The sequence below is a fragment of the Xiphophorus hellerii genome, chromosome 13 (genome assembly GCF_003331165.1).
Source record: "Xiphophorus hellerii strain 12219 chromosome 13, Xiphophorus_hellerii-4.1, whole genome shotgun sequence".
NCBI classification, from domain to species: domain Eukaryota; kingdom Metazoa; phylum Chordata; class Actinopteri; order Cyprinodontiformes; family Poeciliidae; genus Xiphophorus; species Xiphophorus hellerii.
The window spans coordinates 7,198,114-7,220,160 of NC_045684.1; the positions used below are offsets into that span (position 1 = coordinate 7,198,114).

General features: G+C 40.6%; 2 protein-coding genes across 2 annotated transcripts; both read left to right on the forward strand.

Moving 5' to 3' along the window:
- The first annotated feature begins 588 nt into the window (after window positions 1–588).
- ints3 (integrator complex subunit 3) lies at window positions 589–15,884 on the forward strand. Its single transcript, XM_032581368.1, has 29 exons — window positions 589–672; window positions 2,513–2,596; window positions 2,750–2,833; window positions 2,913–3,026; window positions 3,696–3,780; window positions 3,861–3,927; window positions 4,599–4,740; window positions 4,811–4,940; window positions 5,410–5,507; window positions 6,535–6,726; window positions 6,805–6,892; window positions 7,979–8,058; window positions 8,146–8,237; window positions 8,325–8,431; window positions 8,526–8,645; window positions 9,218–9,347; window positions 9,439–9,493; window positions 10,308–10,411; window positions 10,492–10,656; window positions 11,424–11,577; window positions 11,692–11,760; window positions 12,728–12,803; window positions 12,887–13,000; window positions 13,355–13,403; window positions 13,481–13,648; window positions 13,738–13,838; window positions 13,919–13,991; window positions 14,062–14,218; window positions 14,952–15,884. Exons 1-29 carry the CDS (start codon window positions 589–591, stop codon window positions 15,027–15,029), a joined length of 3,060 nt encoding a protein of 1,019 aa, XP_032437259.1. The 3' UTR covers window positions 15,030–15,884.
- Window positions 15,885–20,543: 4,659 nt separating this feature from the next.
- LOC116731556 (C2 calcium-dependent domain-containing protein 4C-like) lies at window positions 20,544–22,003 on the forward strand. The gene is made up of 2 exons (XM_032581372.1): window positions 20,544–21,193; window positions 21,425–22,003. The coding sequence occupies exons 1-2, from the start codon at window positions 21,133–21,135 to the stop codon at window positions 21,967–21,969; spliced, it is 606 nt and encodes a 201-aa protein (XP_032437263.1). The 5' UTR covers window positions 20,544–21,132; the 3' UTR covers window positions 21,970–22,003.
- Window positions 22,004–22,047: the final 44 nt, after the last annotated feature.

Here is a 22,047-nt window from a genome sequence, read left to right on the forward strand (position 1 = left end):
TTTAACTGTAGTGCTACTCTTATTTGAGAACATTTTTGGAGGGTAGTTGTTTTAATTTTCCAGTGTGAGATTATGCTATTACAATAAAAAATGCAATCATTTAAAAGCCTTTCCATGCATGCTTACCAGGGAAATCATGTGTTCTCACAGTTTTTGCATTTATACGTTACTTGTCAATAAGATAAAGTTGTTTCCATGCAGGTGGATGCCTGTATAATTATTCAGACATTGGCCCTCGATTCTTTCGCTTCCTATTGGTTGTTACTGACGTCGCTCAGACCAACGTGCAACCTGATTGGTCATAGGGCTCCGTTGTTCACGCACCGTCCTCAGCTCACTCTGTGCGGATGTCCGTTATGTTACTGTGGTCGGACGGTGTTACGGAGACAGACTGGTATCCAAGCTGCCTCCAAATAAGTTTTAAAAACACATATCAACTGACCGAAGTGATTCACAGCGAGGCTCTGACCCGGGCCACAGCCCCCGTGACTCTCCGTTACATCGATACAGACACCCACAACACCACTGAAACGGTAGTCCCAACCCAGCACAGCTCCGCGGGGCCCCGGCGAGGCGCGGCGGGAGCAGATGGAGCCTGCACCGGCAAAGGCGAAGCCACAGGGCCGGCTCCTGGTGTCCACCCAGCTGGATGCTAAAGACGAGTTAGAGGAGGTAGGGAGACCAGGACTGGTTAGCTTGGATACCTAATTTTTTTTTTTTTTTTTGGATGAACCGAGGCAGAACGGGGATATAATAGACCCAATTAAATTAAATTTGTGCAAAAAAGCCAAAGGTACAAAGACATGGAACCATTTTATCAAGTGCTGCTGCTAACAGGCTAGTTAGCGTAGCTAGCAGAAGATTAGCAGCGGTAGTTAAGAGGAATAGACCTGTGTGTGGTGTGTGAACACCTTGTTGAAGACATGGAGCTGAGTGGGATAAAGTTATAGTGTTTGTTTTCAGTGTTTGGGCTCTTAGAAACGCTGCTGCTTTTATTTACAATCTCCAAGTTCATGAAATATAGCCTAGCATGCTAATGCTACGTAAACATATGGATGAGACCTATGTGACAGTTGCGCATGCGCCCTGTTTCACATGTCAGAACTGTTGAGACCCTGTTTATTTTTATTAAATTATAACTACTTGTGGAATCATCCACGGTTGGATCACAAAAGCAACCAAAGAAAAGTGCGTTTACTTTCACTTTTCGTCTTTAACCTGAAGACAGATGCTGAAGTTGCACTGATTGCACTATTTGTAAGGCCACCATGTTTACCTTGACTAAAAATACTATAATATTATGGTATTAACGCAAAGATTTTAAACTGAAATCTATAATATGACTTAGCTGGTGTTATTTAAAATACAAAAGCAACAAACATTCATGCTGCTGCTAAGTAAATGTTGAGTTATTATTGTTGCATCTTTAACATTCATTTATTGTTTTGATTGTGATGCCTATATTTACGCATTGCGGATAGTTTTAAATGCTTAGTGTGTAGAACATTGCAGTATTTATATCGCAAAGAACAGCTTGGAGTGCAATACTTGTTGGTCAATATGTTCGAAGCGTTATGAACTTGCGGTGCACATGCCAATGCAATATTTAGCCAGTTGGACAGATTCTCATAGCAACACAATGCTAAAGTTTACAAAGGATAAAGAGAAAAAAGAAGAAAGTAGGCATATATTTCAACTGGCACCCAAAAATGTACTTTTCTGTTTTGCTATTGCAGTTTCAAGGATTCCTAAAATTATTGCAAAGATAAAAATCATTTATTCTTTTTCATTGCTTTTAGGTACATGGTCAGGGCTTATAGCTGAAGTTTTAATCCACTTAGATTTAACTTTTAGCTGGATTTTTGAAATCACCCTTATATCCTGTTGGTTAATGTCTTTAAATACCAAAAGGTTAACTAATTTACACCTGAGCAGATTCTTCTTACCCTAAGAAAAGGTTCAAATTCCATATAAAAAGTAACTGTAATATTATTAGAGTTTAATGATAGTGTTTACATTGGAACAAGTTGAATTAGCTCTTTTTGTGTCAAGATGAAGTATTTTCTGTTATGGGTTTAAATGGTGATATTAGGACTGTTTTTATTGCACCTACTTAAAGACTAATCAAAGATTGTTTATTAAATGTTTCACGTGAATACTTAAATATGTTAAATTAAGCAACAAGTATGGCTACTTCAGTTTCCACATTTTGCCACTAGAAATATTTTGAAACGGTCTGCTTGTCTTTCAGCCAGCTGACCTGAAGGGGGCAGCAGCAGATGTGTTGCTATTTTAAGATGTTGTATCTTGATACTGGAGCTGTCATTTATTACCAGTTTATTTAGATTGTTTGTTTTTCTCTGATGCTGCTCAGAACAGAATGGTACGATACTTTATTACATTATTATCTGAAACAGCAAACTTAGTTTTAATTATTCTTGCAGAAGTTTAATAAAGGAGTAATGTCAGTGTTGGTGCGTCTGATGGTTCATGTTTATTTTATGTGTTCCAGAGATTGGAACGGTGTGTTGTGATCGTCCAGGCACTGACCAATGGGCTGTCAGAACGGGAAGCCAACGATGCACTCACTGCCAACGTAAGAAACGCTCATTGTTACAACAAAGTTAACGAAGTACGATAGAGCATCTGTAAAAGATTTCTTATTGTGGGTCGTCAAATTAAAGGTTGGATTTTTCTAAATGTTTTTGTGTGAAATCATGGAGCAAACATCTGTGTATTCTTTGTGCAGGTGTGTAAAGGCCAGCAGCAGCATGAGGAGGTCTGTCTGGGTCTGTTCACCCTGGTCCTCACAGAGCCGAGCCAGGCCCAGAGGGTGAGTCGCCTCTCCATGTCTCCTTCAGCATCACTGCAACTGAATCATAACAACCTTCTGATCTGGTGTGTTGGAACAGTGCTACAGAGATCTGACGCTGGTCAACAGAGACGGGATGAACATAGTGCTGGTAAAAATCAACCAGATCCTGATGGAGAAGTTCCTCAAACTGCAGGACAATCCCAGAACGCAGGTAGAACCCATCGTCGATGTGAAGGAAATAAGACAAATCAACCAATCAGTCAAGTTTATTTGTATAGCAAAAAGGCATTTCAAAGTGCTTTACATCATAAAAAACAGGAAACATTACATTGTGCCATCATTACACATCAAATTGTTTATTAATGTTTAATTTATTATGGTTCAAAGTAACTCTAAACAGGAGGGTTTTCAGTCTAGATTTAAAGGAACTCAGTGTTTCAGCTGTTTTACAGTTTTCTGGAAATTTGTTCCAGATTTGTGGTGCATAGAAGCTGAATGTTGCTTCTCCATATTTGGTTCTGGTTTTGGTTCTTCGGAGCAGAACCAGAAGACCTTAGATGTCTGGTGGGTTGCTATGACAACAGCTGATATTTAATATATTGTGCTGCTGAGCCATTCAGTGATTTATAAACTAAAAGTATTTTAAAGTCTATTCTACAGGGAGCCAGTGTAGGGACTGCAGAACTGGGTGATGTGCTCTAACTCCCTGGTTTTAGTCAGAACACCAGCAGCAGCATCCTGGATCAGCTGCAACTGGAGGATTATTTTAAGCAGACCTGTAAAGATGCTGTTGGTGTAATCACTGCACCTAAAGATAAACACATGGATGAGTTTGTTTAGATCTGAGTGCTCAGAGTGTCAATGTTTGGTTTGTGTGCAGCTGGTGTGGCTGGTCAGGGAACTGGTGAAGAGTGGAGTAATTGGAGCGGACGGCGTCATCATGACTCTTCTGAAGCAGATAGCAGGTTAGATTCTCGCAGACTTCGTCTTTTATTTCAGAAACCAAGCGCTCTGTTTGTCCTGATGTTGCTGTTTGCTTCTGCAGGCGGAGACATTTCCGCTAAGAACATTTGGTTGGCTGAGAGCGTCCTGGACATCCTGCTCGATCAAAAGTAAGCCTCACTCACATCCGTTCTATAAAGGGGACCTATTATGAAAAACTCACATTTCACGTGTTTTTGAACTTCTGTTTGGGATCAACTTCTTCTAAAAACAACCTAGACGCTTAAAGAAAACACCCAGCTGTTTTTTGGCAATGCGAAACGAGCCATTTCAAAAATCTTCCAAACGTTGAGTCACATTTTAGAGGCTCTGCACTGTTACCTAGCAACCCAAGCGGAGCTCCAGCACATTTTGTCAGCTGTATGCGCTGTACAATGGCTGCTGGAAGAGATAAGTGTTTTGTTGTTGACTTGCCATTCAGAAATGACTTGCTGCGTTCTTGTTGGTTGTACACAAGGCTCCACTTCTGCCTTTCAAAGATGTACGGTTGTACAATTGCGCATTTGTTTGCAGCCATTTTTACAGTGTGCGAATGTAAACGTTGAGTCGCAGCATTTTATTTGGATTTAAAGTAACAGAGACCCAAAAACAACCGATAGGAGCTCAAAATAAGCAGAACTGACCGGACTAAAATTTTATCTAAGAATAATTTGGTGCAAAAAATATGATGAAGATGTTTCGTAAAGCCTGTAGATCTGTCCTAACCTGTTCACGGAATCATAATGTTTAAAGTTAGGTGAATTTTCACAATTAAGTCTCTAAATGTTTTCGTTCTCTGAAGGGAGTGGGTGTTGAAGAGCGGGATGTTAATAGCAATGTCGGTGTACACCTACCTCCGTCTGATTGTGGATCACGGCACGCCGAACCTGCTGCCTCTGCGCCAGAAAGAAGTGGACTTCTGTATCAGCATGCTGCGGGAAAAGGTGGGAAAGGAAGATCTCCTGTTTCAGTTCTCGTTCTCACGTCGATAACTCTCTCTCTCTGTGTTGGTAGTTCATGGAGTGCCTCATCATCGGCAGAGATCTGGTTCGTCTGCTGCAGAATGTCGCTCGGATCCCGGAAATGGAGCTGCTGTGGCGGGACTTGTTGCACAACCCTCAGGCTCTCAGTCCTCAGTTTACAGGTGAGCTCAGCTTCACTACTTGGAATATGGCCACTAGGGCTGAAAGGTGGATTTTTCATCAAATAATAATTTTTTATATTTAATTTTTGGAAATATCTGGATTTTTTCTCACCAATGGTTCGGTTTCCTTAGTTCAGAGTGATGTCAGCATACAGAGGGTGGCCATCTTGTTTTAAAGCTTATTTTACAGCTTCTGTTTATTTGGACTTTGAATTGAATTCAGATCAACTTTACAACAAAATATAAGAGTCTAGCCAAAATATATATATTTTTTTGTGAAAATAAAGTCATGATGTCACAAAATTAAAGTCATAGAAATACAATAATAAACTTATAAGACAAAAGAAAAAGATCAGAGATTTTATTTTTAAGCTGTATCGCCCAGTTCTAAATGTCAGTGTAGTGTTACGCTGTCGTTTTGTTTTATTATCGTTGGTTTAATGACATGTCTGTGATGTCGTTCCTGCAGGGATCCTCCAGCTGCTGACGGCTCGAACGTCTCGGAAGTTCCTCGCCTGTCGACTGACTCCAGACATGGAGACCAAGCTGCTGTTCATGACCTCCAGGGTAAAAACATAAATCCTCTTCCTCTCACATCCTCTGAGTTTCAAACACAAGCCTTAGTGAACTGAATGACGGTGATTAAACCTGTGGTCTGTGGCTCTTAGTGACTAAATAACTGTTGATTTCAAATTTGGATATAAACAGATGCAGGTCAGTTTTTATGGAACAATTGCTAGGCCTGTTACTTTAACAAATTTTTCTGGACGAAACATTGATCCAGAAGTTATTATGATGAACGATAACATTGTTGTTTTGATTCAATTTTCAAGTATTATAGTGGTAGAATAATGAAAGAACACATTCTCAAAGATCAATAAACTTTAAATTCTAACAAATATTTAACACTGGAACTGGAAGACATTTTAAATATCCAAACTGAATAAACAAAACATCAGAAATAACACATAAAATGAATTATAAAGTCGCCGTAAACAAAAAAAAACTGAAGACTTTTGTCATCCAGTTTTTATTTGAAAGAAAAAAACAATAAATCATACAAATGGAAATTATTGAGTTTGTTTTAATTTATGATGTGATTAATTGGTTTATTGATTATTTAAAACAGGCCTAACAATTGTATAAAATTTCCACAACAAAATTACACCAAACTTACTTTTAAATCTGTTGTCATGGTCTTAGTTACCATGACAACAGAAGTAAAGCAGAAAGCTTGGAAAAGATTATAACTTTGTGTTGTGTTTTTATGGGTAGATTTTGATTTGAAAGTTTTAGTTTTGTCCTAATTTATTCTGAACTTCAAACTATTCATTCAAATTTAAAAATACTTTATTGAACCCAGAGGTAAATTTAAATCTCCTTCCTTGTACATCATGCTTTTCAGATTTGAATTTTCAAAGTAATTATAAAACTATGTATCATTTCCTTCAACTTCCCAGTTTTGCTGTATTTTGTGTTGGTTTGTCTCATAAGTCTGAGATTTTCACTCAGAATATGGAGTAGTTGAAGGGATGTGATGATTTCTGTAAGGCTCTGGTCATGTGGTTGAATTTGTGTCCTCACCTGCGCCCAGGTGCGATTCGGGCAGCAGAAGCGGTACCAGGACTGGTTCCAGAGGCAGTACCTGTCCACAGCGGAGAGCCAGTCGCTGCGCTGCGACCTGATCCGGTACATCTGCGGCGTCGTCCATCCCTCCAACGAGGTGCTGAGCTCCGACATCCTGCCGCGCTGGGCTATCATTGGCTGGCTGCTCACCACCTGCACGGTAAGAGGTCGCGACCCCAGGCTCCCAGGGGGGAAGTGGTGTTTTTTAAACAAGCTAACTTGTGAACTTTTCCTGCAGTCGAACGTGGCGGCCTCCAACGCCAAGCTGGCCTTGTTTTACGACTGGCTGTTCTTCAACCCAGAGAAAGACAGCATCATGAATATAGGTAACAATGAAACACCCAGCAGTTACTATGGAAAGCAGTATAACCATAAATATGCAAATAGTTCTGGATCTTCACACATCAATAATTAAAGCAGGTTTCAACAATCGTTTTATGTTTTGACCCATTAATTTATGCCAAACTTAAAATCTTCTTTATAAATGTCTTAAAGAGACAGCACAGCTTGTGTTCTGTTTTATATTTCGCCAGTCAGAGATCCCCTGATCAATACCAGCTTTCAGTTTCCTTATAGACATACAAAATCCTATTTTGCAAAATTTGTATTTGCATGTTTACATATGTCTATTTGGGTTCAGCTGAAGAGTTATAAAAAAAAAACCTCCAGGCCGTTTTTTGGCAATAATATAATATCTTTTGGTCTCTGAAAAACCTCCTGATTGTTGAGTCACATTCAATTGGCGCTGGGCTGTTACCTAGCAACTCCAGCAGAGTTCTGTCCGTTACCTAGCAACCCAGGCAGAGCTCCAGAAAGTTTGGTCAGTTGCTTTTACTGCTGTATATGTAGGCTTGTCGCAATAAGTCAATTAATTGCATGAAAAATTTAAATGAGCTCAATAATGTCCATTTGGTGATTCATTGTTTTTCTTTTTTCTCTCTTTCCACCAGTTATCGGTAAAACTGGATGATAAAAGTGTTCAGTTTGGTTGTTTGATCTTTCAGCTGACTTTTGTTAAGGACAGATTTGTTTACAGAGACTTCATAATTAATTTTATTTATTGTTTTGTTGTGGATATTTAAAATGTCTTCCAGTTTCGGCGTTAAATGTTAATTTGAATGTAAAGTTTATTGAGCTCTGTGAATGTGTCATACCATTAGCATTATATTACTTGAAAATAGTCTCAAAAAAACAATATTATAGTTTATTGCAGTAACTTCTGGGACAATCTATCATCCAGCAAAATTTGTTATCATGACGGGCTGTACAATGGCTGCTGGAAAAGACAAGTGTTTTGTTGTTGACTTACCACCCAGAAACCACTTGCTGCATTCTTGTTGGTTGTGCAGGAGGCTCCATTTCTGCTTTTCAAAGATGTCTGGTTGTCTAATTTTGCATCTATTTGGTTCCAGAACCAGCCATCCTGGTGATGCATCACTCCATGAAGCCTCATCCTGCCATCACAGCCACGCTGCTGGACTTTATGTGCCGGGTAACACACAACCTGGATACTAAGCTACACACAAATACACACAAAATCGTTTCCAATGAGTAACATCTCTCCTCACTGACCCTTCAGATCATCCCTCACTTCTTCCCTCCGTTGGAGTCTCAGGTCCGGCAAGGCGTCTTCAATTCACTCAACTTCATCATGGAGAAGAGGGTGCTGGCGTAAGAGCTGCGTCTCACTCACCGTTTTATGTTTGTTAAACTATCTACATGTTGTCCTCCCACTAATTGATCTGATTTGTCTCTCAGTCACCTTGCTCCTCTGTTCGATAACCCAAAACTGGACCGAGAGCTTCGCTCGATGCTCAGGGAGCGGTTCCCCGAGTTCTGCAGCCCGCCGTCTCCTCCCACCGAAGGTAGCGCATGCACACACTGAAAGCTACTTCACGGTAAAACTCAACAGGAAACCAAAGGAAACACCTTCAGCTGAAATGTTTCTGTGCCCTGCAGTGAAGATGGAGGAGGCGGTTTCCATGGAGATGGACAACCACGTCCTGGACAAGGAAGAGGGCTGCTACGACCACACGGAGGCAGCTTTCAGCGATGACGAGGAGGAAGTCAACAACAAAGGTAGAAAAACGGAGAAGATTCACTACAACCCAAGGGTGCTCAAAGTAGGGGGCGGGGGCCATTTGTGGCCCCTGGACTGATTTTCTATGTCCCTCCCCCAAGGGGGGCGGATACATCAACTAAGTTTGAAGATTTTGAACCGTGTGACAAAACATTTGTTATAAAAGGCTCAGACTGGTTTGATTTAAACAACCAGTTTAAGTTCAGCATCGAGTCTGGAACCATTTTCTTTAAACCAGTTAAAACCCAGATTAATCCAGGAGTTTTATTTTTATTTTTTTGTTTTATTTCCAAAAATGTGCTTTAGTTTGAACAAATAATGTTATATTGTAAGCTCTTCAACACAAACACAGAGCAATAGTTTTATAATGTAAAATAACCATAAACATTGGCAATATTGGTGTTAAAGTTTTCATTCTACAATGTAAAATAACAAAAGTGAAATAAATGTATACATAAGTAAAATAAAATAATTTGTTCCTCTTTAGCACTCCATAATGGGTTGTTTTAGGGCTGCAGATGTTCCTGATGGGACGTGACATCACTCTAACCGTTGACCAATCACTGTGCAGGAAAGAAGAGGGAGTTCCGGTTCCATCCAATCAAAGAAGCGGTGGTAGAGGAGCCAGCTGACATCACGCCCTGGCTCGACCAATTAGACGACACCATGAAGGAGAAGGTGCAGCAGATTCAGAAGACCAGGTGAGAGCTCAACGATGCCCCCTTCAGGTTCGGTCTGGAAGTAAAACTGTCTCCATAGCAATCGGGTTTCTGACGTTTGTCCTCCTCTCAGTGACACGGAGACTCAGTGCGAGGTCATGCAGGAGGTCGTGGATCTAATCATGGAGGTCAGTTCACTTTGACACGAAGCAGAAAAAAAATAGAAATGATGTGATCAAACAAATCTGTTTTTTTCTGGAGTCTTTAGTCGGATTTTCACAGTGAAAGAGAGACTGTAATGGGCGCTGCAGCTTCCTGTCTGTTTAGGTCATGTGACAGTTAGCTCAAGCTTAGCTTTGCTTCTGCTTTTTAATAATTAAAATACTTAGAAACAACTAACATGTGCATTTCAATGAGTTATAAAAATATATTTGTTTTCTTATAGGCCATAATATAATTAAAGCCGCAGTATGTAACTTTTCTAAAAAAATATTTTTTTACATTTTTGTTTAAATTTTTACATGACAGCATAAAACAGATAATCTGAGAAAAAATAGAGGTCCTTCCGTCTTCCAGTGCCAACTAGAAACAACCAATCAGAGACAGGAGGCGGGTCTTAGCGCTGCTCATCACCTCTCTTTCCCCCCTAGCTCTCTGCTAAAACTGCAGCTAGCATAGCCTGTTGTGAATGCTAAAGCTAGTTAGCATGGCCATGGATTAACAGTTTTCCTGTAACGATAAGTTGTTTCTCTGCCATTATCACGTTTAGCATTGCGTTCACAAGGTTGATTGTCAGCGCTAAAACCCTCCTCCTGGCTGTGATTGGTGGTTTCTGGTTGGAGGTGGAGGAGGATCTTTTGTCAGATTATCTGTACCTTGTTATATTGTCACAACATGGTGACAGTTTTAACAAAGATGTAAAAAACATAATTTTTATAAAAGTTGCATACTTTGATCCAGTTGATCGTTTCTGCTCCAGAATGAATTCTCCTTGTTTTCCAGGACGACTTCGACACGGAGCAGATGTCGGCTCTGGCGTCCTGTCTGGCCGAGCTCTTCAAAGATCACTTCAGAGGGGAGGTTCTCCCCGAGGAGATCACCGAGGAGTGAGTCCATCCTCCCTGACCCGAACCGACGTTCCTCCGCTCGGCGCCGGTCCGTTTGACGTCTCCGCCGCTCTCTGCAGGTCTCTGGAGGAGTCCGTGTCCAAACCCGTCTGCCTGATCTTCAGGAACCTGGTCACCATGCAGGAAGATAACAGCGGCTTCTCGGTGCTGCTGGACATGTTGGCCGAGCTTTACCAGAAGCAGCCGAAGATCGGATACCACCTGCTGTACTACCTGAAGGCCAGGTGAGAAAACGGCCTTCAGGGGCCGACATGTTGATGTCAATCATGTTTTTATTGTTATTATTATTATTATTACTATTATTGACCCTTTGCACGTATTCAGAACGCAACACCATCCCCCATGATGGACATCAAAACAACCGATGCGCTTCTGTAAAGCCTGTCAAAAAACCACACCAGTTTATTAGTATGGAGCTAAATTAGTCTCATAAAGTCTCACAAAGTGTACAATGAAATTAGTAAGCTGGCTTTACGGTTGTTTTTTGTCTTTCTTTTCCTTTTACTGTGGCGTTCAAAAAGTTCAATAAACAACAAACTGGACTAATTCCCTTGTTTGTTCATAGAATGTGGTAATATTCATAACTATTGTTAAATAGAATTAAATAGTTCATAAAGTGTAGGAGACAAAGTTTGTTAAATTTTAAGAAACTACGTCTCCTAAAGCAGCCATGTCAAATTAAATCTGTCTTGATTCTTGTCAGAACAAAACTGTTTATTGATTTATATCCAGGCAGATTATATGTCGCATATCAAAACATCAGCAAATTTCTCAGCTTCACTTCAAGACATTTTATAGAAATCGGATAAGAAATATTGTCGCTATGAACATTTTTGTGACAGATTCCAACTCATCCCGCATTGTGGACATAAATCAACGCTGCGTAATAATGGCGCCTGAAGGAGCATTGCTAGCGTTAGCGGCTAATAGGCGATGTCCCACACGTTAACGTATTTGATTCATGTGATCATCTGTGTGTTTGTGTTGACAGCAAAGCGGCGAACGGGAAGATGATGCTGTACGAGTCGTTTGCCCAGGCGACGGCGCTCGGCGACCTGCACACGTGTCTCATGATGGACATGAAGGCGTGTCAGGAGGACGACGTCCGGCTGCTCTGCTACCTCACGCCGTCCATCTACTCCGAGGTAAACACATCCTGACCTCTGACCCTTTCCCTCAAAGAGGTTTTAGAGAGACTGTGTTGAGCCCTCCTCCCCCACATGTTGCTGAATACATTACGATTGAAACTGTGTGTTTAGTTTCCAGATGAGACGCTGCGGAGCGGCGAGCTGCTCAACATGATCGTAGCCGTCATCGACTCCATGCAGGTAACTCCAGCGGCGTCAGACACCATGAATGTTCTTAAAGGGCCGGAACATATAACCATAAAAACTGTTAAAATATTAACAGAACGTGTCGATAAGCACTTCTTAAAATTAAATAATATTGAGCATCTTTCCTCGTTGATCCACCAGGACTTTATGACAGTTTTCACAATTTCCTTTTTTTTTCTTGCTATCAAAATTACAGATTTTATGGAACTAATTTAGAAATATTTGCACTCATGGATGACAGTAACTCTAACTTTTAGTTACTCGACATAACAATCATTGACTATAACTTGAAGTCAGTAGGAATTGAGTAAGAAATACTGCCACCTGCAGGTTGGAGTTAGCATCACTTAATCCTGGCGTTCAATTTTCAATGAACTTATAATAAATTTTGCTGGATGACAAATTGTCAGAGAAGTTACTGCGATAAACAGTAATATTGTTTTGAGACCATTTTAAAGTAAAATAATGCAAGAACACATTCTCACAGATCAATAAACTTTAAACACTGGAACTGGAAGACATTTAAAATATCCCCCAAAAAATAAACAAAACAGAAACATCAAATAAAATTAATTAAAGTCTCTGTAAACAAAATTGTCCTTCCAAAAAGGGCTTGTTGAAGCTGAAAACTTTTTTATCCAGTTTTTGGTAGGAAGAGAGAAATGAGGAAAAACAGCAGGAAATTCATTTTATGATTAATTGAGAATAAAAGACTTAAAACTGCACTAGTGTGAAAAATGTGTGCCTGTTCTTTGTAGAAATTTCCACATTGGGAAAAAAACATTGGATTGATGTAATTTGGCAGTAAACCGATTAAAACTGTTTTAATTTGATTGTTAGAATAATATTTAAGTACATAATTGTTTTCCTGAAGTCTTTATTTATGTGCTCATCTAAGGGCCACACGTTGGTGTGTTAATCAAAGTTTTTGTGGCGCTCACCTGGATGTGTCTGTGTTCAGCTACAGGAGCTGATGTGTCACGTGATGATGGGGAACCTGGTCATGTTCCGGAAAGACTCGGTTCTGAACATCCTCAGTAAGGAACCGAGATCCAGAGTGTGGTTTTGCTTCCCGTGGCTGTGTGGACTCCAATGTGTTCTGTTTGTTTCTGGTCCTCAGTTCAGTCACTGGAGTGGGAAACGTTTGAACAGTACAGCACCTGGCAGCTCTTCCTGGCCCACAGCATCCCACTGGAAACCATCATCCCCATTCTACAGCACCTCAAATACAAAGGTGGCAACTTTCACTGGGCAATAGAATGTCCAAGAACCAAAATAATAATAATGGATTATTAATGCAATTCATGAATGGATGAATGGTTGGCTGGTTGGTTCATTGGATGAATGGTTGGATGGATGGTTGGTTGGTCGGTTGGTTCATTGGTTGGAGGCATGGATGGTTGGTTGGATGGATAAATGGATGGTTTGTTGGTTGCTTGCTTGGATGGATGCATGGATAAATTGATTGGTTGACGTATTGGTTGATGTGTTGATTGATGTATTTATTGATTGATGTGTTGATTGACATATTGCTAACTGTTATTGGTTCATGTTGTGTTTTTAAAACTCTCTGTGTTTTTGTTCCCAGAGCATCCGGAGGCCTTGTCCTGTCTGCTGCTGCAGCTCCGCAGAGAAAAGTACGACCAGATGAAGCGTGTTTTCACGTTGTGATCCGTCGCTTGGGCTAACGTCTCCATCTTTATCCTGCAATCAGGCCAAGTGAGGAAATGGTGAAGATGGTTCTGAGTCGGCCCTGCCACCCAGAGGACCAGTTCACCACCAGCATCCTGCGCCACTGGGCGTCCAAGTACGACGACACGCTGGGGGAACATATCAAGGCTCAGCTGATCAAGAACAACAACCAGCCGCGCAAGAGGCAGAGGTGGGGACAACTACACATATCCCTTAAACCAAGGGAGCTCAAACTGGGGCGCAGGGGCAGTGAATCAGTTTCCTCTTGTGTGTCTTCAGTCTTCGTAGTTCGAGCAGCAAACTGGCTCAGCTGACTCTGGAACAGATCCTGGAGCACCTGGACAATCTGAGGCTGAGTCTAAGCAACATGAAGAACAACTGTGAGCACACACACACACTCAGACACTCAGACAGCAGCTGATCCTGCTCAGGTCGATGACGCCTCTCCTCTTTCTTTCAGTCTTCACTCAGACTCCCATCCTTCAGGCTCTGCAGCACGTTCAGGCCAGCTGCGACGAAGCTCACAAGATGAGGTGAACATGCTAAAAACACGCATTCATCACAACGTCACGGTTTCTTTTGACCGGCACTCTGCCTCTGCAGGTTCAGCGACCTGTTCGCCCTCGCAGAGGAGTACGAGGATTCTCAGGCGAAGCCTCTGAAGTCCAGGAGGAAAGCGCCGGCCTCGTCGCCGCGCTCCAGGAAGGGCGTAGCTCCGCCCACCAACAACGAGGAGGAGAGCGCCTCCAGCAGCGCTTCAGTACGTAAAAATAACTTCCTTTCTGTTTCTGATCGCTCCAGTGAAGCAAAGAGTAAAATAGGCCACCATGTTTGCTTTTTAAACTGCATAAAATGAACAATCAATTTTTTGTCGTCCTTATATAAATGTATTTTCTCAAACACATCATGTTCACACTTCAGTCCGATCCAACTTTTACGTAATTGTTGTGAGACATGCATTGTAATTCTGCACCAGAAGAAGCCGATCCTGAAAACCTTAACTTGTAAATACTTTAATTAATTACCTTAAGGAAACAAAGGCCCAATTTCAAGGTGTCAAATTGTCATATTTGATACATATAGCATTTTTATAACAACTATTGGTAACATAGTTAATTGATTGTGCTATAAAATGATTCTGTGTGGTTGGATACAACATAATACCCCATCAGTTTTTAAAGAGACAGAGACCCAATTTCACGGCATTAAATTACAAAGTCAAGTTTCTTTTAAGTCGTATTTGACGTCTATAGGATTTTTGTAACAACTGAAGTTAACAGATATTTAACTTCAGTTGACTCATAAATCACATTGAGTCTGGAAAACATGCAATACTGCCCCTTACTTAGACATCCTGAACTTGTCCTAGCTTTATTGTGTTTTATATAAAAACAAATTATGTTGGTTTAAATCTCCGTGTTTTAAGCTAAGCTAAGGCTAAGCTCCAGGGGAAACACATCATGAACTTGTTTCTGTTTGTCTGTTTGCTGCAGGAGGAGGAAGACTCAAAGCCCAAAGCGCCGAAGAGGAAGCGGAAAGGCTCGTCAGCGGTTGGCTCCGACAGCGACTGATGAACCCTCTGACCAATCAGACGCCAACAAACACCGCCATCCGACCAGTCGCTCAGCGCTCCCCTCCCCATTCCCTACGGAGGGAGAAGGAGGCTCCGGGTTTGGGACTTCAAATCCAGGTCGTGGGTCGACTTCCTCCTGATGAAATTGATGCCGTTGCCAGGGAGATGAGGAGCGGGCTGCTGGATTTTGATCGCGCTGGGAAGAGAAACCACAAACTCTTGATCCAAACTGACCGATTTTTAGACATTGATGAGAGGGACCCCTGTAGTTTTTCCCTGGAGGGGCGTGGACTCGTGATTTCCTGCTGTTTTTAGCAGCTACTTCCTGTTTGTCTCGCTGCAGTAAAAACATCTGTTCCTTCATGTCAGGTGAATTCTTCATAAACACAAATGATGGTTTCAGGGTCTCATTCATCTGTTACTTGGGAGTTTTGATTGGAAAGCAAAGCGGGGGTTGCTCAAAAGCACAACGGCAGCATCAGTCATCGTCACGGCAACCTTTTACTGTATTTACTGTTGTGTACAAAAACAATCTCAAATGTGGTTTTGATTTTTTATTTTTTTTCTGTCCAGAGCTTCTGATCTTTTCTGGCTTTTGGCAGAAACACGACGAGATGGATGCAGATCAGCAGAAGTATTTTTTTATCGACAGTGAATCTTTTACAGAGTCGCGTTTTTAAGGATATTTGGAACTAAATCTTTAAGCTTTCCAAAGCCGAGTCAGAAAACAGCAGAAGTCCTCTGCCTCAGTTTTATTTGCAGCCATATGTCTTTACAAAGCCTTAACTGGTTCAGACACAGTGCTGATTTTACAGGATGTGAAAAATAATAAATGAGCAAATGATGAACGGCTGATGTTTGTAGAGGACGAAACCATTTATCTGTTCATGCACATCTCTGGAGTCAAATGGTGCCTCCTTGACCCAACCCTGGATTAAATGGATTAATTTTCCTCTCTGGATCAAAATTAGCTTCTTTCCAGGAAGCTACATTGTTGTGGGAAAGTATTTTCTCCTTAACATTGTTTTTCTAATCCTTTAACAGGTTAGAGTATGTTTATTAACATTACAAAAAACGTTCATTAAATTCTTTTACACAAAATAATTTCTAGATAATTCAGGTTTTAGTCTATTTTTTAGCTCCTTTCAGAGTGAGCTGATTTAGGGCCTCCTGTCACTTTAAATCCAAAGAAGCTGCTGCTGGCCACGTCCCCCAACTCAATAGCTGCGAACAGATTCGTAATTAGAAAATGGCGAAAAGCAGAAATAGCACAACCTACAAGAATGCAGCAAGTGGTTTCTGGATGGTAAGTCAACAACAAATCACTTGTCTTTTCTAGCAGCCACTGAATAGCGGGAAAACCAGTTCACTAAAAGTGTTGGAACTCTGCTTGGGTTGCTAGGTGACGGGACTGGACTGGGGTTGCTAGGTAACGGCTCCTTGCATGTTGAATTTGACATTCGGGAAGGTTTTTGAAACGGCTTCTTTGCCAGACACCAAACATTTACTTGTTGCCAAAAAAAGTCGATTGTGTTTTTTGTTTTTGTGTCTTAAGCATGTGGGCTGTTTTTAGAAGCTATAGAAACTCAAAAAGAAGTATAAAAATGTTCAAAATGTGAATTTTGACAAACACATCAAGTCTAGTAAAAGTAGTTCTCAAATTTAAAAAAAAATCACTAGCTACATCCCAACTGGATCACTTTAATAGGCCCAGTGGAGGCGTTTAAATGCCAGATATTTAAACGCCTTAACAATTATTAATTAACAATAACAATAATATTAATTAATAATAACAATAAAATAACTGAAATAATATTGACCACATAATACCATTTTAGGTATTTCCTAAACAGAAAGCCCAAGTAAACTTTTTAAATAAACGGGTTCCTCTTCACAATATTTATAGATTTACAGTTAATCTGTATTGTATATTTTATTATTTAAATTGCCATTTATATTACTTTGACTTATATTGAAAAAACGTATCATCCAAACTCAACATCCTAAGCAAATAATCAAACCATAATAATAGTCTATTAAAAGCACAATAGGAAACTTGATCAAGCGTAAAATGTTCGATACCATTTTGACCTCAAGCGACGCGAATGTCTGGTTCTTTAGGTTCTGATGGGTCCGCAGTGTTTCCTGATCCATTCTGATGTCATACAGCACTGCGCCACGATGGACACAGTTTTTTATTCCTGCAAGAGTTTTTGCTTCTAAGGACATGGTGGAGTATCAGGTGGACATTTCCAAAAGACGCGGGTTCATAGCAGCTCTTTGCCGCTGCGTAGTGTCCGTCTCTAGGCAACCGGGACAGCAGCGTCTGTTCTGGGGGTCCTATTTACGTCCCGCCACTACAATTTAACTGAGCTTAATATTTCCTGTGTTTTATTTTGGCCATTATTGTTTTATTTAGTGTTGATATGTGTGTGATAGGCGTGTGCGTCGAACATTTATAAAAATGCGGAACAAATCCGTATTTTTTGTTCAACATTTAACAGCCAAATACGATTCCATATTTTAGGGCACAGGTGGCAACCCCATGCCCTCATGCTAACATTAGCCTTCTATCTAAAATACAAGGCATTTTACATAATTTCATATGTATTAACTATGTTTATCATTAAGTCACTGTAAATTAACATGCTGGTGCCACACATGCTAATGACAGCATTTAAGCTAACCTTGGCATTTTGGATCATTTTAATTTATACACCAGTATTAGCATACTGAATGATATCAGTAGCATGTGTGATGTCACCAGCACGTTTGCTTACATTGATTTAGTCCATTCAGTATGGTAAATATTGCTAATAAATATTAAATTATGTAAAATGCTTATTTAGGTACAAGGCTAATGTTAGCAGGATGGCTATCATTAGCATATTGAGTCACTAGCATGTCGATATTACTTGCATCACTTAAGTTAAACTTAGGATTTTGTATAATTTTAATTTTTACACTAATGTTTGCATACTGACTGGAGTAATTTTGTGTTAACATGCTAGCGATAACCTATGTCCTACTGGTAGTATCTACAGGCTAGTGACTCAATATGCTAATGATAACCATCATGCTAACATTAGCCTTGTACCTAAAATAATCATTTTACATAATTTAATATTTATTAGCAATATTTATCATACTGAATGGATTAAGTCAATGTAAATTAACACGCTGGTGACATCATAGGTGCTACTGACGTCACTTAAGCTAAATTTAGCATTTTGAATAATTTTTATACACTAATGTTAGCATACTGAATGGAGTAATTTTGTGTTAGTTAACATGCTAGCGATAACCCTCGTCCATATGGTAGTATCAACATGCTAGTGACTCAATATACTAATTATAGCCCTCATGCTAACATTAGCCTTGTACCTAAAATAAGCATTTTTGCTCATTTTTTGTTTATTAGCTATGTTTATCATACTGAATAGATTAAGTCTTGTTAAAAACAAAGGTTATACAAACAATTATAAAATGACCTAACTACTAGTTAACAAACAAACAATTATAAAATGACCTAACTAACTACTAGTTAACAAACAATTTTAAAATGACCTAACTAACTACTGAACAATTATAAAATGACCTAACTAACTACTAGTTAACAAACAATTTTAAAATGACCTAACTAACTATTGAACAAACAATTTTAAAATGACCTAAGTAACTACTGAACAATTGTAAAATGACCTAGCTAACTATTAAACAAACAATTTTAAAATGACCTAACTAACTACTAGTTAACAAACAATTGTAAAATGACCTAACTATTGAACAATTTTAAAATGACCTAACTGACTATTGAACAAACAATTGTAAAATGACCTAAGTAATTACTAACAATTTTAAAATGAACTACTAAAAAACAATTTTAAAATGACCTAACTAACTACTAGTTAACAAACAAACAATTTTAAAATGACCTAACTACTAAAAAACAATTATATAAAGACCTAAGTACTAATCAAATACATTTTAAATGACCCAACTGGAGGAATGAACGGCTCCACAAGTGTGATTTCATCCCACCTGGGCTCCAGTTCTAATTCCTCTTCCTGCAGGGTCTCTGGATGAACCCAGATCTCCCTGGGTGTGATTTTAAACCTTTTCTCCAGTTCTAATTCCTGTGAGTCTTGTAAGGTTGACAGGATCTCTGGTTCAAAGTTTTCTAGATATATGATGTCTGACACATCATCTGGATCAATGAAGGCCTTCACAGGTGAGATTTCATCCCACCTGGGCTCCAGTTCTAATTCCTCTTCCTGGCGGCGTTTGGTTGACAAACTCTCTGCAGGAATCAAGCCTGCCATGGCCGTAGTTTTGTTGGCCGTGGTGTGAGAGGTTTTGGGTTTTTCTGGTAGATTCACTGGAGTAACCTTAGATGAATGTTTCCGAGCGAACCTAGTGAAAAAACCCGTGATCCTCCCTTTCAGACGTTCAAACATAGATTTTGGCTCAGCTGGGCGGACAACGGCTTTCTTGGATTCCTCTGCATGCAATCTGACAAAAAGATCCTTTATCATCACTTTGGTTTCGTCAACCATGCCACTGATTGCTTGTTCAACGTGCTTGCTTGAATTGTCGTCAGAGTCGAAGCTGGAATTGACTCTTTCCACCACATATTTGACAATGAGCTTGTTTAAATTGTCAGTGTGTTCTGTTCGGACATCTCCGCCGACCTTTACGACTCTTGCGAAGGCTTCAGGTACCTTATTGCCAACTATTACTTCTATGGCTTCAGTGGTGCAATTGTCCTTTGGAAGAGTATCCAGAGCATTAGCTACAAAGAGCTCCAAGATATTTTCCAAAATCCTGACCAGAAAGGAAGTGGTGGTGCGAGTGGGGTTTCCTGTTGCCAGACGCATCCACTCAATCCAGGTCAAACGGATGAAAAGTGGATGGATTATACCCCTCAGGGTGTTGACCGCGATGGTCTGGGTTGGAGAACTCATTCCACTTGGCATAATCGCTGTAGACTTCACTGGTTTGGGGATAAGCTTAAAGTTTTCTGCTAAAACAGCAAGAACAACAAGTACTGATCCGGGTTCTGCGACCAACGAGTGCAAAGTGAGGGTTAGAGAAGAAGAAAGTGCAACTAAAGACCCTGACGTTTATGACGTCTGTTCACACGTCATAGGCATCAAACCCGCCGAATTCTATGTTCTCACGTAATAAGTCACGTTTCCTAGACTTATGTTAAAAGCTGTGTCCGAATTCAGGGTCTGCATCCGGGTCCTTCGAAGACCGCGAATATCGACGACCGGAAGAGAGAAGCTATGAATCCGACAGGTTTAGCCTTTAGCTAGCTGCATAGCCTCCGCCTCAGCGTAACTTATGTTGCCTAGCAACCGTGACAGCGAAGAAATAAAAAAAAAAAACGGTGCCGAAGTTTGTTTTTTAGCCATTTGTAGCTACTCCTGATTTGTGTATTATTCTTCACATTTTGTAGAAAAGGCTGTTCCATAGTAAAAAAAAATAAAATAAAATAAAAGAAATCAGTTAGTTTTATTCTAAAATGTTCAAGCACATACAAGAAATTAATAAAAGCAAATTTACAAATGTATACTCTCCAGATCTAAGACATGTTACAGTTAAATTAAACTATTATGTTTGAAGGCTTAACTTGCTCAGAAATAAATTAAATACTTTAATAAACTGAAAAATGTCGGCGTTTAACTTCCCCTCATTGGGGGAAAACTAGCGGGAGTTTTTAAAGCGATGTGCCGGGAGTTAGCCGTTCTCTCCCGGTAAACCGAACCGGAACCTGGACCAGGTGACGGAGGCGAGGGGAGCTGGCTGTTAATGCCAGCTCCCAGCGGGAGAGGACGTCTCCGAAACTGTCGGAGCAATTGCAATTAGGTGATGCATTAATGAACCGAGCAGATATTTGGGATTTACAAAGCTACACTCTCGCCTACAAACGTTGTAATAAAAAAAAAAGAAGTTGTGTCTCTTAAAGTGTAACATAGTGCAGGTGAGATGTTTTTAAAACGAACTGAGTCATGATGAAGCAGCCAGTAAAAACGTTTCAATCAGGCCTTTGATTAATGTGATTGGTCCCACCTGCAGTTGCTTATATAAACAACACCATGAAGGTCCACTTGATCACTGATACCAGCGCCAGAAACTGGTTTGTAGATAACTGTTCAGGTATGGTTATTTCATTATTTTTAAATAAAAGATGTTTATGTAGCCTATTCTCTTGAGGAGTGGCCGATCTGTGGTTGTATTGGGGAGGGAAACTGCTTCAGGATTGTGAAGTTGAGTTGCTGGTTCGTCTGGACCTCATCGGGATTTGATCGGATCTTCCCTGAAAGTCTAAAAGTTTACAAACTACCTCCAAATCGTAAATTTGATCCATTTGCCTCTTTTTGTCTCAAGATAAAGCGATGAAATCCGGAGCGTCCATTCGGGCTCTAGTTTTGACTCCGGAACGGATCCCGACCTTCGTCATCCCATCTTCTTACCGGGCCTCTCCCATGTTCGGCCGGGACTCCCCGACCCGCTCCAGGCTCCTGTTGGAAGATGACGACGAGGACCCAACCGGAACCAGCCCGTCTCGGTCCTCCTCCTGGCGTCGCCGGCGCTCTCCACTGGCCTGCCGCCATCGCGTCGCCGACACTGACCCGACGACGCGAGCGGCGATGTCGCTGCCGCACGTACCGAAGGTGACGACGTCTTACGGCTTCCGCGGCGTGTTGGCCACCACGCCGTCCACCAACCGGAGGGAGTCTCTGTTTCACCGCAGCAGACGCGTTAAGGTGACTGTGAATGCCGCGGTACCAAAAGACGCAGCGGAAGTTTCTCCCACCGGAGGGTCCCGGGTCAGCTTGCGGCCCGTTAAGGCGCTGGGCCTGAATATGATGGAGGAGCTGAAGAAAGCTGCAGCTTCTCTGAAGGCGCTCAGTCCTGCTGCTCGTTCTTAAATGAGATTATCTCAATTTACTCAAGTTTTATATTAAAGCCATTTATTTTAATAAAGATTTTTATTTGAGTTCCTGAAG

Coding starts and splice junctions, on each gene's coding strand:
- ints3 (XM_032581368.1), top strand. CDS start 589: ATGGAGCCTGCACCGGCAAAGGCGAAGCCACAGGGCCGGCTCCTGGTG. Junction 11,761..12,727: donor CCGTCATCGACTCCATGCAG/GTAACTCCAGCG, acceptor GTCTGTGTTCAG/CTACAGGAGCTGATGTGTCA. Junction 13,649..13,737: donor CAGCCGCGCAAGAGGCAGAG/GTGGGGACAACT, acceptor GTGTGTCTTCAG/TCTTCGTAGTTCGAGCAGCA.
- LOC116731556 (XM_032581372.1), top strand. CDS start 21,133: ATGAAGGTCCACTTGATCACTGATACCAGCGCCAGAAACTGGTTTGTA. Junction 21,194..21,424: donor GTTTGTAGATAACTGTTCAG/GTATGGTTATTT, acceptor TTTTGTCTCAAG/ATAAAGCGATGAAATCCGGA.